This window comes from Felis catus, chromosome D4 (genome assembly GCF_018350175.1).
Source record: "Felis catus isolate Fca126 chromosome D4, F.catus_Fca126_mat1.0, whole genome shotgun sequence".
NCBI classification, from domain to species: Eukaryota; Metazoa; Chordata; class Mammalia; order Carnivora; family Felidae; genus Felis; species Felis catus.
The window spans coordinates 75,995,877-76,009,132 of NC_058380.1; the positions used below are offsets into that span (position 1 = coordinate 75,995,877).

General features: G+C 45.8%; 1 protein-coding gene across 8 annotated transcripts in view; it reads right to left on the reverse strand.

Annotated features, from left to right (window-relative positions):
* Positions 1-6,541: 6,541 nt before the first annotated feature.
* ASTN2 (astrotactin 2) overlaps positions 6,542-13,256 on the reverse strand; it is an 882,958-nt gene continuing 876,243 nt past the window's right edge. For 3 of the 8 annotated variants that reach the window (XM_045043398.1, XM_045043397.1, XM_045043400.1), the window contains 2 exons: positions 7,134-7,367; positions 6,542-6,758 (listed from right to left, as the gene is read on the reverse strand). In XM_045043398.1, coding sequence (XP_044899333.1) covers positions 6,560-6,758; positions 7,134-7,367 — 433 coding nt within the window. In that variant the 3' untranslated portion in view covers positions 6,542-6,559. Of the gene's footprint in view, positions 7,368-13,256 lie in introns of all 8 variants that reach the window. The other 5 variants (XM_023242644.2, XM_023242646.2, XM_011288658.4 and 2 more) reach the window with 3 other exon arrangements.

Consider the following 13,256-nt stretch of genomic DNA (forward strand, 5'->3'; position numbering starts at 1 on the left):
TGAGAATCCTGGAATATTAGAGTTTAGAGCTGAAGGATTTTTCCAAGAAGTCCTAGTGCCACCAATCTGTTTTTGAAAAGACCCTGAGGGTAAGACTGAGGAGAGCCCGGCCTAAGGTTCCCACAGCCTGTTAGTGTCAGAGCTGGGTGCAGGATATGAGTTCTTAGCTTCCCATCTGGGGCATTTGCTGCTACGTGAACTCACAACCTCCCCCCGTGCCCCCTTGTCTTTTTTCCTTTTCTCTTTTCCTTCCTTGATCTCCTTTCTTCCTCCCCCACCCCCGCCCTTCCTGTCCCTTCCTTCCTTTTCTTTTTTCTTCTTTCTCTCCCCCCATAACCCCTCCAACAGAGCACAACTATGGCCCCTTGAATGTCCCTGCTGCCAACTCCTGTAAAATAGGAAAACAGAGCAGCTATAGCATGTACAAACACATGTAGCGAAGTTTCCAAAGGGAGACAGACAGTGAGTGCCTTTCAGGGTCTTGCAGTTTGATGGGCAGAGGCCAATTATTAAAAAGCTCACCCCCACAGAGCTTGTGGGTTCTGTTTGGCAGCTGCCCTCTTTCCAAACCCTCATGCTACATTGATTGCAAATTGGAAGGGTCACTGCTCTCAAGGGATTCTGGGTATTTCATATGCTTCCTAGAATCCTCCCTCAGGGCTCCCTCATTCCAGCCATCAAGGTCAATCTTGCTGGATGCTATTCATGAGCTAGGTCCAGTGCAAGACAGCAGGGTACAAACAAAATCCTACCCAGACCGTGCTCTTGCGTTGCTCATAGTCTTATGGGGCACAGTGACACTGAGTGAGGAAAATGCTGGAATGGAGGTGGGGAAGTCTTCACCATCAGACCAACTCCTTCTGGGAGAGGCAAAAGGTCTTAGGGAGGCAGTGAAAGACATTTTAACTGGAAGGGCATTACCAGAAAACAAAATAGCACATGCAAAGGCTGAGAGGAAAGGTGTGAGAGGAAATTTTTTGAGATTTTTCAGTGTGGCTGTCAATAAAGTATGGTGCTGAGTACAAGAATGACAGTGACAACTAACACTTATATAGTACTTGTTACACCGTGGGTACTATTCTAGGTATCTGACATATGTCGACCCATCCTCACTAAAATCTTATGAGGGCTGCTATTATTTCTCCTAATCGGCAGAGGAGGACACCAAGGCAGGCAGAGGTTGTCATTCGCCCAAGGTTGTTGGGCCCTTAACCACTAGTGTCTTGTATGACCATGAGAGGGATCTCAGTTGTCTCTAGGCCAGGAGAATTGGATGGGGATCCAGACTCTGCTCCAGACTTTTTGGGACCTTAACCTTCTCTAGACTGGCCAAATGGAGCCATTCATTGTCCCATCGTTAACGTCAACAGAAGGCAGTGAAGGTAAAAAGGATAGAGAAGAAAAAAGTGGTTTTTGTACATAAGTTATTATCTAATATAATCCCTCATGCCCATGGCACATCTTCCCCAGTGTGGTGGGGGCATATGGAGAACCTGAGGCCCACAGAGGGTGAATGGCTTGCTAAAGGCCACCCAACCACTCTTCCATAAAGGTTAGACTGGAACTGAGAAAAAGGGGGAGGAGGAGGAACAGAAAGGGAAGAGGAGGAGAGGGAAGGAGAAGATGATGAAGAGGAAGAACCTAGCACTCTTAAGTTTACAAACTTTTCCCAAAACATCTACACTAGCTTTACACAGCCCCTCACTATGGTTCACATACTTGCATTTGGAAGTCATAGCACATTCATGCAGTTACACATAGGTCCATGCATGGTTTCCACCTAAAGCTAAATGGTATTCTTTTTTTCTTAAATTCTGCTTACTGTATCTGTATGATACAAATTATGCTTCATCCATGCACTGTCCATTGAGCCCAAGTGGATTTATCACCCACTTCAGGCTCTATGTTCTTCCTGCTCTAATACTTGACACCAGAGGGGACTGGGAAGACCCAAGTTCCCAGACCTCTTAGTTAGCAAGTCCTGCTGAGTCAAATTCCTTAATACTGCCCAGATCCAGCCGCACTATCGCAACGACCCCAGCTCAGGCAACCTCATCTTCCTCTAAACATTTATCTATTCTCCTACCCCAGCCCATCCCAACCTATTTTACTCTACCCGACCTTACCTAGTCTCTGTGCCTTTGGCTCCTTCCCTTCTCTCTACTTTCCTACTCTGCAGCCAGAGGGGTTTTTCCAAAATGCTTGTCTGCCTATGTCACACCCTGCTTTCAATCCAGTGCCTTCCAATGGCCAAGGTGTTCAGCTCTGCCAACCTCTCCAAACAGCCCCCATCTTTCAGTCCATAGCAGTTTCTCGCCGTGTCTCAAATATGGCGTACTCTTTCATAGATATGTTGGTCTCTCTATCCATAGGGCTGTTCCTCTACTGCTCTCCTCACTGAACTCTCACACATCCTTTGACTGAGAAGGCTCTCCTGATGCCTGCCCTTCCTTGGCAGAGTTAATCTTGTCTATCCTTTTCTCACCTACATAAGCTGCTGTAATAACTATTTACTGAGAGTTTTTGTTTTCAAGCACCTAATGGCTTTACATACATTAGCTAATATAATCTTCCCAACAGTTCTTTGAGGCAATGTATTTATCCCTTCATAGATGAAGAAAGTGAGGCTTAGAGAGGTTAATGTCAGCTAACTTGAGCCTCTTAATTAGCAAGACCTGTTGAGTGTGACTTACAAATTTCTCTCAAGGACCAACCCCTCCTCGCTGTAAATTGTACCACCAATATTTAAACCCAGATTGGCTTGACTCCAAAGTGTCTGATTTTATCACACTACCTTTAGTTAGCTAAGTTCCAAGAGTTCTTAAAGGCAGACTTTGGGTCGTGTTCATCGCAGCACTCTAAACCTGGAAATCAGTCCTCAGGCATTGGCTGGAAGGTAGAGGGATTTAGCTTTTGACTTAGGATGGGGAAGAGGGGCACCATCCATTTGTTGTAGGAAGCACAGTTATCACTGGTTTGAATTACTTAGTCTGTCCAAGTTTAGATGTCAATATCTCAAGACCATAACTAACTACAGAATTTGGAACAGGTTATTCAAGTGGTTTAAACCTCAATTTCTTTAACTGGAAAATGGCAGTAACATGGTTATTTTGCATGTGGTTAAGTGAGATAAGTGTGTAGTCACTGATGTGATGAGCACTCTCGAAATAGTAGTTACCAGCGTTTGTCTATGCAGTCCCCTCCTCTTTGTCATGAAGCCTGCCTAGGGAAGTAATTCCTCAACCATACAGGAGGAGAAAGTCATCTAGGGGTGATTCCCTGTGCACCTCTGATACACACCTTCTTTATTCAATGGAGGACACCATATGAAAAGTCCCACATTGCCAGCACAGTGGGAGGTGAGCTCCCTGGGCATTTTCCATGGCAGCACACGAATCATCTGACTGTGTGGAGGCCAGGGCACCGAACCCAGCAGCCTCAGGTGCACTTCAAGAATTTTTCTTTTCTTTTTCTTTTTTTTCTCTAATGAAACATCTTAACAGACATTGGTCCAACTAACTTTCCTGCCATGGCAACACACAGACACACACCTGTCTCTCCAAGCTTCTGGAATCCCCCTCCGGAGAGCCTGATGGGGGCTGCGAGGAGCAGCAAGGCTCCACAGTGCCAGGAAAAGGGGTTTAAAACTAGAGAGGGCATGAGCAGCAGAAGGAGCTGGGGACAGGCTGATAGCACATATTGTGGTGGCATCACACATATGTGATGGCACACTCAGGGGTCAGCCAACTTCGGCCAACCAGGCAGCTATCCAGAGGCCACAGCTGTCTGTGAAGGCCTCAGAGAAGCCACACACCTCTCTTTGCAGCTTTTGCACTGTGTTGGGTTCTGCCATCACAGCTGCTTTACCCTGAGTTAAACTTTTGATACTCTTTACATTTCACACATCGCACAGGACTGCTAATCATTAATCCCTTCTCTCTCTTTTTTAAAATTCCTTCTCTTAATCAGAATTCCTTAGGCCTCTCCCAAACAAAGCTTCCTACTTCTCTCTCCAAGATTCAAAGAGTTGTGCATATAATCTAATAAAAGAAGAAATGACCCTACTATACATTGTACTGAATACATTACAGTTACTTTCTTGGTCAAGCTTCATAATAACCTCATAAGGTGGGACTATTACTAACCCCATTTTGTTGATGAGGAAACAGAGGTTCTGACGGCAAATTACTTACCCAAGGTAATAGCTAGTGAATGGCGACAGAGACAGATTCAACTTAATTAGGCTCACACCATGGTCTCAGCACACTGGGGAGTTTCTGCAACTGTTGGGCTAATTTTTCCTTTGGGTTGGGTCAAGACAATGGAAAGCTATGGTAATGGGGTGACTCAGCAAAGGCCGGGGACCTAGGTTTTAGGAAAGGGCATACACGAGAGGAATTTAGAACAGGGCTTGGCATGTGGCAATGTTATACACTGAATATTTGTGTCCTCCTGAAATTCCTATGTTGAAACCTAATCCCCAGGGTGATGGTATTAGGAGATGGGGCCTCTGGGAGGTGATTAGGTCTTGAGGGTGGAGCCTCTTGAATGGGATTAGTGCTTTTATGAAAGAGACCCCAGGGAGCTCCCTCTTCCCATCTGGCCTGTGAGGACACAGCAAAAAGATAGCTGTTTATGAACCAGGAGATTCTCACCAGACACTGAATCTGCCAGCACCTTGATCTTGGACTTCCCAGTGCCAGAACTATGAGAAATAAATCGGTGTTGTTTATACCAGTATCCTATTACACCAAAACTAAGATAAGGCCACAGACAAAGGCAGGCAAGTGTTCAATGAATGCAACTATGACTTTTCTTTTCTTCTTCTTTTTTTTTTTTTTACCATGTTGGTTCCTCTCTGAAAATATTATGCCTAGGAGGAGGAGTCGGCGACACTGCAGGAGAAATTTATTCATCTAAACTCCACCTACATACTTGCAGAAACGTAAATCCAGTAATAATGAAACTTCTTGAAAGAGTATCCTTGAGCTTAGATTGCTAGAATTTGAGCAGACCTCTAGGCACTGAGTTGTCTGGAAGAATCTCTCTGTGCTTTGTTTCCCCATGTGTAGTAGAATTGGGGCGGAGTGGTTGCGGGGGACTCAGTATGTAGGTTTTCAGGAATGGGACTGTTGACCTCATAGGCACTCATCAAAACTGAGAAGTAGGCATATTTTCAACTGCTTATATTTTACACCTCTCTGAATTCCCACAGTGCCTTACTCTCCTCTCTTGAACAGGTGTCATCCTTGCATAATGAGATACCTGACCACATGCTTACTTCTTCTGCAGAGCTAGCTCCTGTGAGCTTTCACCAGAAAGTTAAGACTCTATAAGGCCTCTTTGTACTCTACCCTCCCAGCTAACACACTGGAAACAGTTCATTTGCTTTCTTAAAGGAGACTCCAGGGGTGCCTGGGTGGCTCAGTTGGTTAATTAAGTATCCCCTGACTCAGGCTTTGGTTAGGATCTCACAGTTCTTGGGTTTGAGCCCCATGTTGGGCTTTGTGCTGACAGCTCAGAGCCTGGAGCCTGCTTTGGATTCTGTGTCTCCCTCTCTCTTGGCCCCTCTCCCACTCGTGCCCGATCTCTCTCTCTCTCTCTCAAAAATAAATAAACACTTAAAAAAATGGGATGCCTGGGTGGCTCAGATGGTTAAGCATACAACTTCGGCTCAGGTCGTGATCTCATGGTTTGCGAGTTCAAGCCCCACGTCGGGTTCCACGCTGGCAACAGGGAGCCTCTCTGCCTCTCTGCCTCTCTCCCACTAGTGAGCTCTACCTCAAAATTAACTTAAAAATAAATAAATAGATAGATAGATAGATAGATAGATAAATAAATAAATAAATAAATAAATAAATAAATAAATAAAACAATGGCAGAATGTCTCCCCATGACCTCAAGATCCAAACTGCCATTGCTTCTTGCCTGGAAAATAACAATAGCCACCCTCTTTGGGGCCTTCTCTCTGGCCCCATTTCCACTTCTGCGGCCAAAACAGTTTTTCTTAAAGAGCAAGCTTGGTATTTCACTTTGTTAACATTCTTTGGTACCTCTCAGTTACTTCAAATATGGTCCAACTTTTTGTCCAAAGCTTCCAACACTCTGCCTAGCCCCAGCTTGCCCTCTGGCTATTTGGGTCTTTATTCTCATGGGAAGTGCTTTCAGCCCCGGAATGTGTTCCGTTTTCTCTTATCTCTGGGTTTTCAATGTTCCTGGTGGCCCATCTCATTCCTCCCCACTCTCTTTGGTTTACCCCTCCTGCCCTTTGGGCTTTAGGCATCACTTTTTCAAGGAAGCACTTCCTTGAAGCACTAGTTTGTCTCATGACCCAGCAATGAGTTAAGAACCCCCTACTGCAGCCTGAATTCACTGACCCACCTCTCTATAATCTCCAAGGGACTGTACGGTCCGAGAGCAGGGAGCTTCTCACTCTTCCATTGCACGCCCAGTGCCTGGCATATAGTAGGTAATCAACAGATATCTGTTGAGTGAATACACAGAGGTCCCCCAGGGGCAAGAAACACTACCCAAGCAGAAAGAGAGACAATAAGAATTTTTAATCCATGGAAAGTGCTGCAGGGACTCTGTCCAGGCCCACAGGCAGCAGGAAGAGGCAGGGATCCTGCAAACCCAGTAGTGTCTGGAAAATGAAAAGCCATAAAGACCCAAGCTTCCTCACTGCAACAATCCTCGGGGCCTCCTTCCTGATGCTGAAGAGGTCAGATTTTCTCTCCATGGGTCTCCTCCAGGGCCCACTGTGGGAAGGAAGCTGAGTGTGGCAGGAGGAAGGAAGAAGAGCAAAGGCCGCTTGGTCTCCACCTGAAAGCCCCTCCCCCGGGACTGACCGCCATCCATAAGAAAATGTTTAAAAAGGAGAGACTTGGATAGTCAAATAATATCTTAGAAAAAATAAAAGAGAAAAAAAAAAACGGATAATTCCAGCAGTTACAAAGTTCTCTGTCGGCTATCCACAAGAGAAAGAGTTTGCTTTGGCCTCGCTGGCAAGCCTCATCTGCCAGGCCCATCCTCAGCTGTCCCCCAGCCCCCCCCAGGCCCCAGGATCCACGAGAGTAGGGCTCCCCCTCCCATGGAGAGTCTCTGTGCTCATGGAGGGCAGTACCCTCCCTCACCGGCCCTTGGACTCCCCATACGTGTTTCGGGCCATGGACACCATCTTCTCCTCGCATGTGATTTTGGTGTCCTTGAGGATGCTGTACCACACCATACCCGCAGGCCGGACCTCCTCGCTGCGGCAGAAAAGGTAGGGCACGGTGTCCACACGGCTCTGGATGTAGGCGCTTCGCAGGAGGCTGGAGCAGTGACCGCTCACCCTCTCCAGTCGCCGCAGGATCAGGTGGGCCTTCCTGAAAGGCAGGACGAGACAGCGATGAAGAATGAAGCCCAGATCAAAGCTTAAGCCTTTGACGGTGAATAAAGGTCGACAAGAGAAATGAGGACTTCCTGTCCCAACAACCTCCTAACCATTCCTGGCCTGAGTGTGATATTTCAAACACCCATTTGAAAATCACCTCAGAATCTGTCCTCTTCAACTGTGCAATGTGTAAAGAATGAAAGTGACATAGAACCTTTGATCCAGCATTTTCATTTCCAAGAAAAGAGAGTCCCAGGAGTTATGAAGTCACCAGCCTTAGGGCTCTGACCAAGGAGAAATTATTATAATAATCATACACAGAAACCACAATCACAACTAAAATTTATTGACACTAGCCATGCTAGGCACAGAGTAAGTGCTTTGCATACATTTAACAGTTTTATTTAATCTTCACAACAGCCCTGAACATACTGTTCTTTCCACTCACACAGAATGGGAGTAGAGCCCACAGCTCAGAGAAATGACATTGCATGACCAAGGTCAAACATCAAGTTGACCGTTGGGGCTGGGCATTCGAATCTAGGCCTGATACCCATGAAGTCCCTCTCTAACTTCTGCTTTTGTGTTTCTCTATTCTCTGATAATCTATTCTTTTTTTTTTTTTTTCTTTTTGAAAGATAAAGAGAGCATGCAGAGAGAGAGAGGGAGAGAGAGAGAATCATAAGCAGGCTCTGCGCTGGCACAGAGCCTGACAGAGGGCTCGAACTCATGAACCATGAGATCACGACCTGAGCCGAGATCGAGTCAGATGCTTAACTGACTGAGCCACCCAGGTGCCCCTCTCATACCCTATTCTTACAGGCAGGAAATTTGGAGATCTTTCATCAAAGCCTTAATAGCTAAGTTCCCAAATCAGATTTCTCTAGATCTTGTTTTTGTCATCTCTAAAACAGTGAGGATGGTCTTAGTTTCACAAGTTCGTGGTTAAGATTTACCATGAGAAAGGGCCAAAGCCTGGCACAGAGTAAGCTCCCAATAAATGATACCTACGATTACCAAGAATTGTTATGATAGTATCTTGGGAACAGGGTCATACTGAACACTAGTCTAAACAAGAATCACCCTGTGCTGTGGTGATCATCATGAGTAATTTATCTGGAGTCCTTTATCCAGCACCAGAAAGAGGATCATTGAGGAGGTCTGATGGCTGCGTAGAAGATTAAGGTAGAGAGGATCTCTGAGATCCTTGGGTCTCTCAATGATGCCACTATTGACATTTGAGCCAGATAATTTGCTGTTGTGGAGGCTGTCTGGTAGGAAGTTTTGCAGAATCTCTGGGCCTCTGCCCGTTAAGTACCAATAGCACTCCTTTGCCCCAGTCCTAGCAATGAAATTGTCTATAGACATTGTAAATTCTCCTCTTGGAGGTGAGGGCGGAGGGAGTCACCCCAACTGGGAACCAGTGACCTGGTCTCACCTACTGTCATTGAAGATGTGAAAACTGAGGCTGAGAGAGGAAAAGGGGCATCCTCTTCCCGGATCCCACCATAGACTAGTGTCACTGTCAAGGTGTCCATCTCCATGTAGAATCCAGTTTTCTGTAGGTTCCACCATCTTCAAGATACCCAAGGGCTGAGTGAACAGCTCTCTCATGCTGTCCTCTCCATGCCCCTCTGAGACCCCAGGAGGGAGGGCATTTTACGACAACATACCCCACAAGTGGGAGACTGTGTCAGGCACCTGCATGGCGACTGGAAAAGGGCCGGGCTTACGTGTGTATGTTTTGTGGGCACGATTTATGAGGTACCTTTCAAAAAGTCCTCTTTGTATAGTTCACCACTTGGGTGGAATATTTCCTGAGGTGCCAAGAATTCATAGCTTCATAATCACACTCGAGTTGCCACTCTGCCCACAGACTTCTCTCTCCCCTGGCAGGCCAAAGAAGAGCTTGAGGAGTACGTTTCTCTCTTCTCCTGGTTTGAGTCCTTGCTCTGTTCCTTAATAGCTCTGTGTCCTTGGGAAATTTACTTAACGTCTCTAAACCCATTTCTTCACTTGAAAAATGGCACTGTTGTGAAGTTAAAGGAGATAATGCTATTGACTGCTCATTTACTGAGCATTTATTTTATGAGAGCGCTTCCTATTCAGTGTGAAAGACCAACAGATGGACAATGACAAAAAGGAGAATGATAGGAGGAGGCATGGGGGCCGGGAGGAAGCAGAGGAAGGTGCCTAGGTAGGATTGGAGATATCCAAGAAGGCTTCCTAGTAGAAGGGCAACTTGTATTGAGTCTCATAAATGAATAGGGGTCAAAGAAGACAAAGACATAACAGGAGGGATAGGGAAAGGCATAAAGATAAGTGATTACGTTGAATTTCTGAGGATTTACAGTTGGAATGCCATGTGGTAAGTGGGGACACAGTGGGAAAACTGGCGAAGTGGCAGGAGCCAGCCATTAGAACTCAGGAACTGGGGAGTTGGTTGTACCAAGTAATGGTGCACCATTCAGGCTCTAGAGCCTGACTGCTCAGGTTCAAATCCTGGCTCAGCCACCTACTAGCTCTGATATTAAGGGAATTGTTTAACCAGGTGTGACTCCATTTCCTTATCCATGAAATGGGAATAATGTTTTTTATCTACCACAAAGACTCATTAAAAAAAAAAAGCATTAATGAATCTATAACAAGCCCTCAATAAGTGTTATCTAGATTGGTAGTCTGGAAGGCAAGTAGGGGAGTTATCAAAGGGTTTCAAGCTGCCAAGTAAGAGATTCAGAGCTGGACTATTTAAAAACGTTCCTGGATGCCTTGAGGAGAACCGAATTGGGGGAAGGACAAGCCTGGCAGCAAGAAACCAGGTAGGGCACACATCCAGGAGTCAAGTGTTTCCTATCATCACACTTAAGGGTGCTGGTTTGCTTTTTCTGTGCTTTTAAAAAGCTGCGTCCTGGGGCGCCTGGGTGGCGCAGTCGGTTAAGCGTCCGACTTCAGCCAGGTCACAATCTCGCGGTCCGTGAGTTCGAGCCCCGCGTCGGGCTCTGGGCTGACAGCTCAGAGCCTGGAGCCTGTTTCCGATTCTGTGTCTCCCTCTCTCTCTGCCCCTCCCCCGTTCATGCTCTGTCTCTCTCTGTCCCAAAAATAAATAAACGTTGGAAAAAAAAAAATTTAAAAAGCTGCGTCCTCTTTCCGCTTCCTCATTTATAACAAGGGAGCGACATTTGCCAACCTCATAAAGTTATAGCGAGGATTACAGAAGTTAATACACACAAAACCCTTAGAAATGTGTTTGGCACATTGTAAGTCCCCGATACAGGGTAGAAAGTACCACCCCCACCATTGCCCCTCATCATCACTGTTTCTGTACTGGTATAAGCCTTGGGCACCTTTGCAAGTCAGTGGCAGGAGACAGACAGAAATAGGAATAAAGTGGATACCTAATCATTAGTTTGGGGGCTCAGAAATCTTCCCAAGGGATTTAACAACTACACTAGGACTTCAATGATGAGACAGGTTTTTAAGGTAGATGGGGAGGCAGAGGAAAGAGCCCATCCAAAGTTAGATTACCAAGAGCACGAACAACCAGAACTTTGAAATGGTTAGTGCAAAGAATGGATAAGAGACTAGTCAGTTTTTCAGATCTCAGACCATCTAGACTCTTCAAAGCCCTGGGGAAGTGTTATATTTTAGGGGCAATGGAGAGTGACTGTCTGATTCAGACAGTCACAAAAACAAGGCACGGATATAAAATGAGGTTGGAAAGGGGAATCCCTCCAACATGTCCAAAGGCTTTGTCTCCAAAGGCCCAGCCATTTCCTCAGGGAGAATTCTGGAACTCCAATGAACCCAGCCTCCTTTTGAATGGATGGGGAAACTGAGGTTTGGAGTGAGAAAATACTCGGTCTAAAGGAACACCTTAAGTTAGTAACAAAGGCAGAGCAAGAACCAGAGCTCTTGGTTGTACAGAGCTGAATTTAAATATCTGGGCCTGGAGTCTCAGAGTCAAATCCTAGCTCTATAACTTAACAGCATGTGGATCATTAGGAAGTTCTTCAATGGTGCTCTTAGTTACCACATCAGTAAAACGAGAGTAATAACAGTGTTCTGGGGGGAATGAGATGAGCTGAGTAATTTGATTACTCTCAGTAAATGTTAGCCAAGGTTCAAAGTAGCATACTGTAGTAGAAAGGACATAGGCTTCAGAAACCATTAGGATAAGTCACTTCTCTGTAAGTCTGTTTCCTCATTTGTAAAATGGGATTAGAGATGCTTATTTTGTAGGGCTGCTGTTAGGCTGAAATGAATGACTGCTGTAGGCATCCAGCACAGAAATTTGTACTCAATAGGCACTAAACTGGTGCCAGTTCACTTAACTATCCCCTGCTCTTTGTCCACAGCACACACTGCCTCAGACTTTGGCTTGCATTTAGCCAACAAACACAGGAGAACTCAGAAGGGGACACCATGGAGACAAGGGTTGGAGGTGCTCAAAGGCCGGAGAAGAGGAGGGGGAGTGAGAGACCAAAGGTGAGAGAGCTGGGTAATAAATTTGTAGGCAATGGAGATCCATAAATCAAAGGCCAGGCATGCTCCAAGCTCTCCCTGGAGAGGGAATCGTAGGTCAGAATGACCACTTTTCTCAAATACCGGAAATGAAATCTTCCTCATTGGAGACGGGACCCAGGCCTGCTGGGATAGGAAGCCAGAGGTGAAGGAGTGACAGTGCACATTAATTTATGGTTGTATTAGCGGGCAAGGCTGAGACAGGAATGGCTTGTGGAGGAGTCAGGGGCTGAGTTCCAATGCCACTTCTCCGGGAACTATAGAACCTTTGACCGACCATTCTATTCCCAGCACCATTACCCAATCAGCTGTTGACACAGTTAGTGGATACAGACCTAATTTCTAAGGGGGCCCTGGAATGGAGGGGGGAAAAAGAGGCAGTAGGGAAATGTTCCTATTGGCCTCTCCCCCTCCTCCCTATCTCCTTTAGTTGAGCTCAAACGTCTCTGTGTTAGCTGACCTCAAGCTTAATGAGAGTCGAGGGCATGACGTGGTTGCACAAAAACGGGACACAACCTCCAAAAGTGGATAGTGCAGATTAAGAGAAAGAATGACTTCATTCATGTTGCCCTGGTCAGGCCACATCTGGAGAACCCCAGTCACTTCTGGTAAGAGGGACATGTGCAAACTGTAGCCAGATCATGATGCTGAAGCTTGTCTCAAAAGCAAGTCTTAATGAGGAAGTGTGGAAAGCAGGAATGGAATGTGTCCTCTGAAGGGAGAATTCAGGCAAACGGTTATGTTGTTCTAATAAATGAAGACTAGTGGGAAGAAAAAAAAACCCTGAAATTAAATATAATCCTCACCACAATTTTAGAGTTCATACTTCAGTCCCAGTCTTTAGGTGGTAAAAGTGAGGCTTGGGCTGGTCATATGGTTTGACCAGGGCTAACAGAGTGTGAGAAGAGCATCTAGAGCTGTTGCAAGGCACCCCAGTGTGATCAATGATATTGCTCCAAAATTAACAGAAGGTGAATTTTGACTCAATATGATGAAAAACTTAAAACTAGAATCCTTGAAATCTAGAATGGACCCTTCCATATCTCCATATCACTCGAGATGATCAAATCAAGTAAGTTTTAGAAAGGAGTCTGTCTTGGTCTGTTTGGGCTGCTATAACAAAATACCACAGACTGTGTCGTTTATAAACAATGGAGATTTAATCTTCACAGTTCTGAAGGCTGGGAAGTCCAGGATCGTGGCACTGAGGACATGTGCTGTGCGGAGGCTAGTGAGGGCTAGCTTCCTGGTCCACAGATGGTACTTTCTTGCTGTGCCTCCACATGGTGAAGGGGCAAAGAATCTCTCTGGTTCCTCTTTTTATAAGAGTACTAATCCCATTCCTAAGGGATCCAACCTC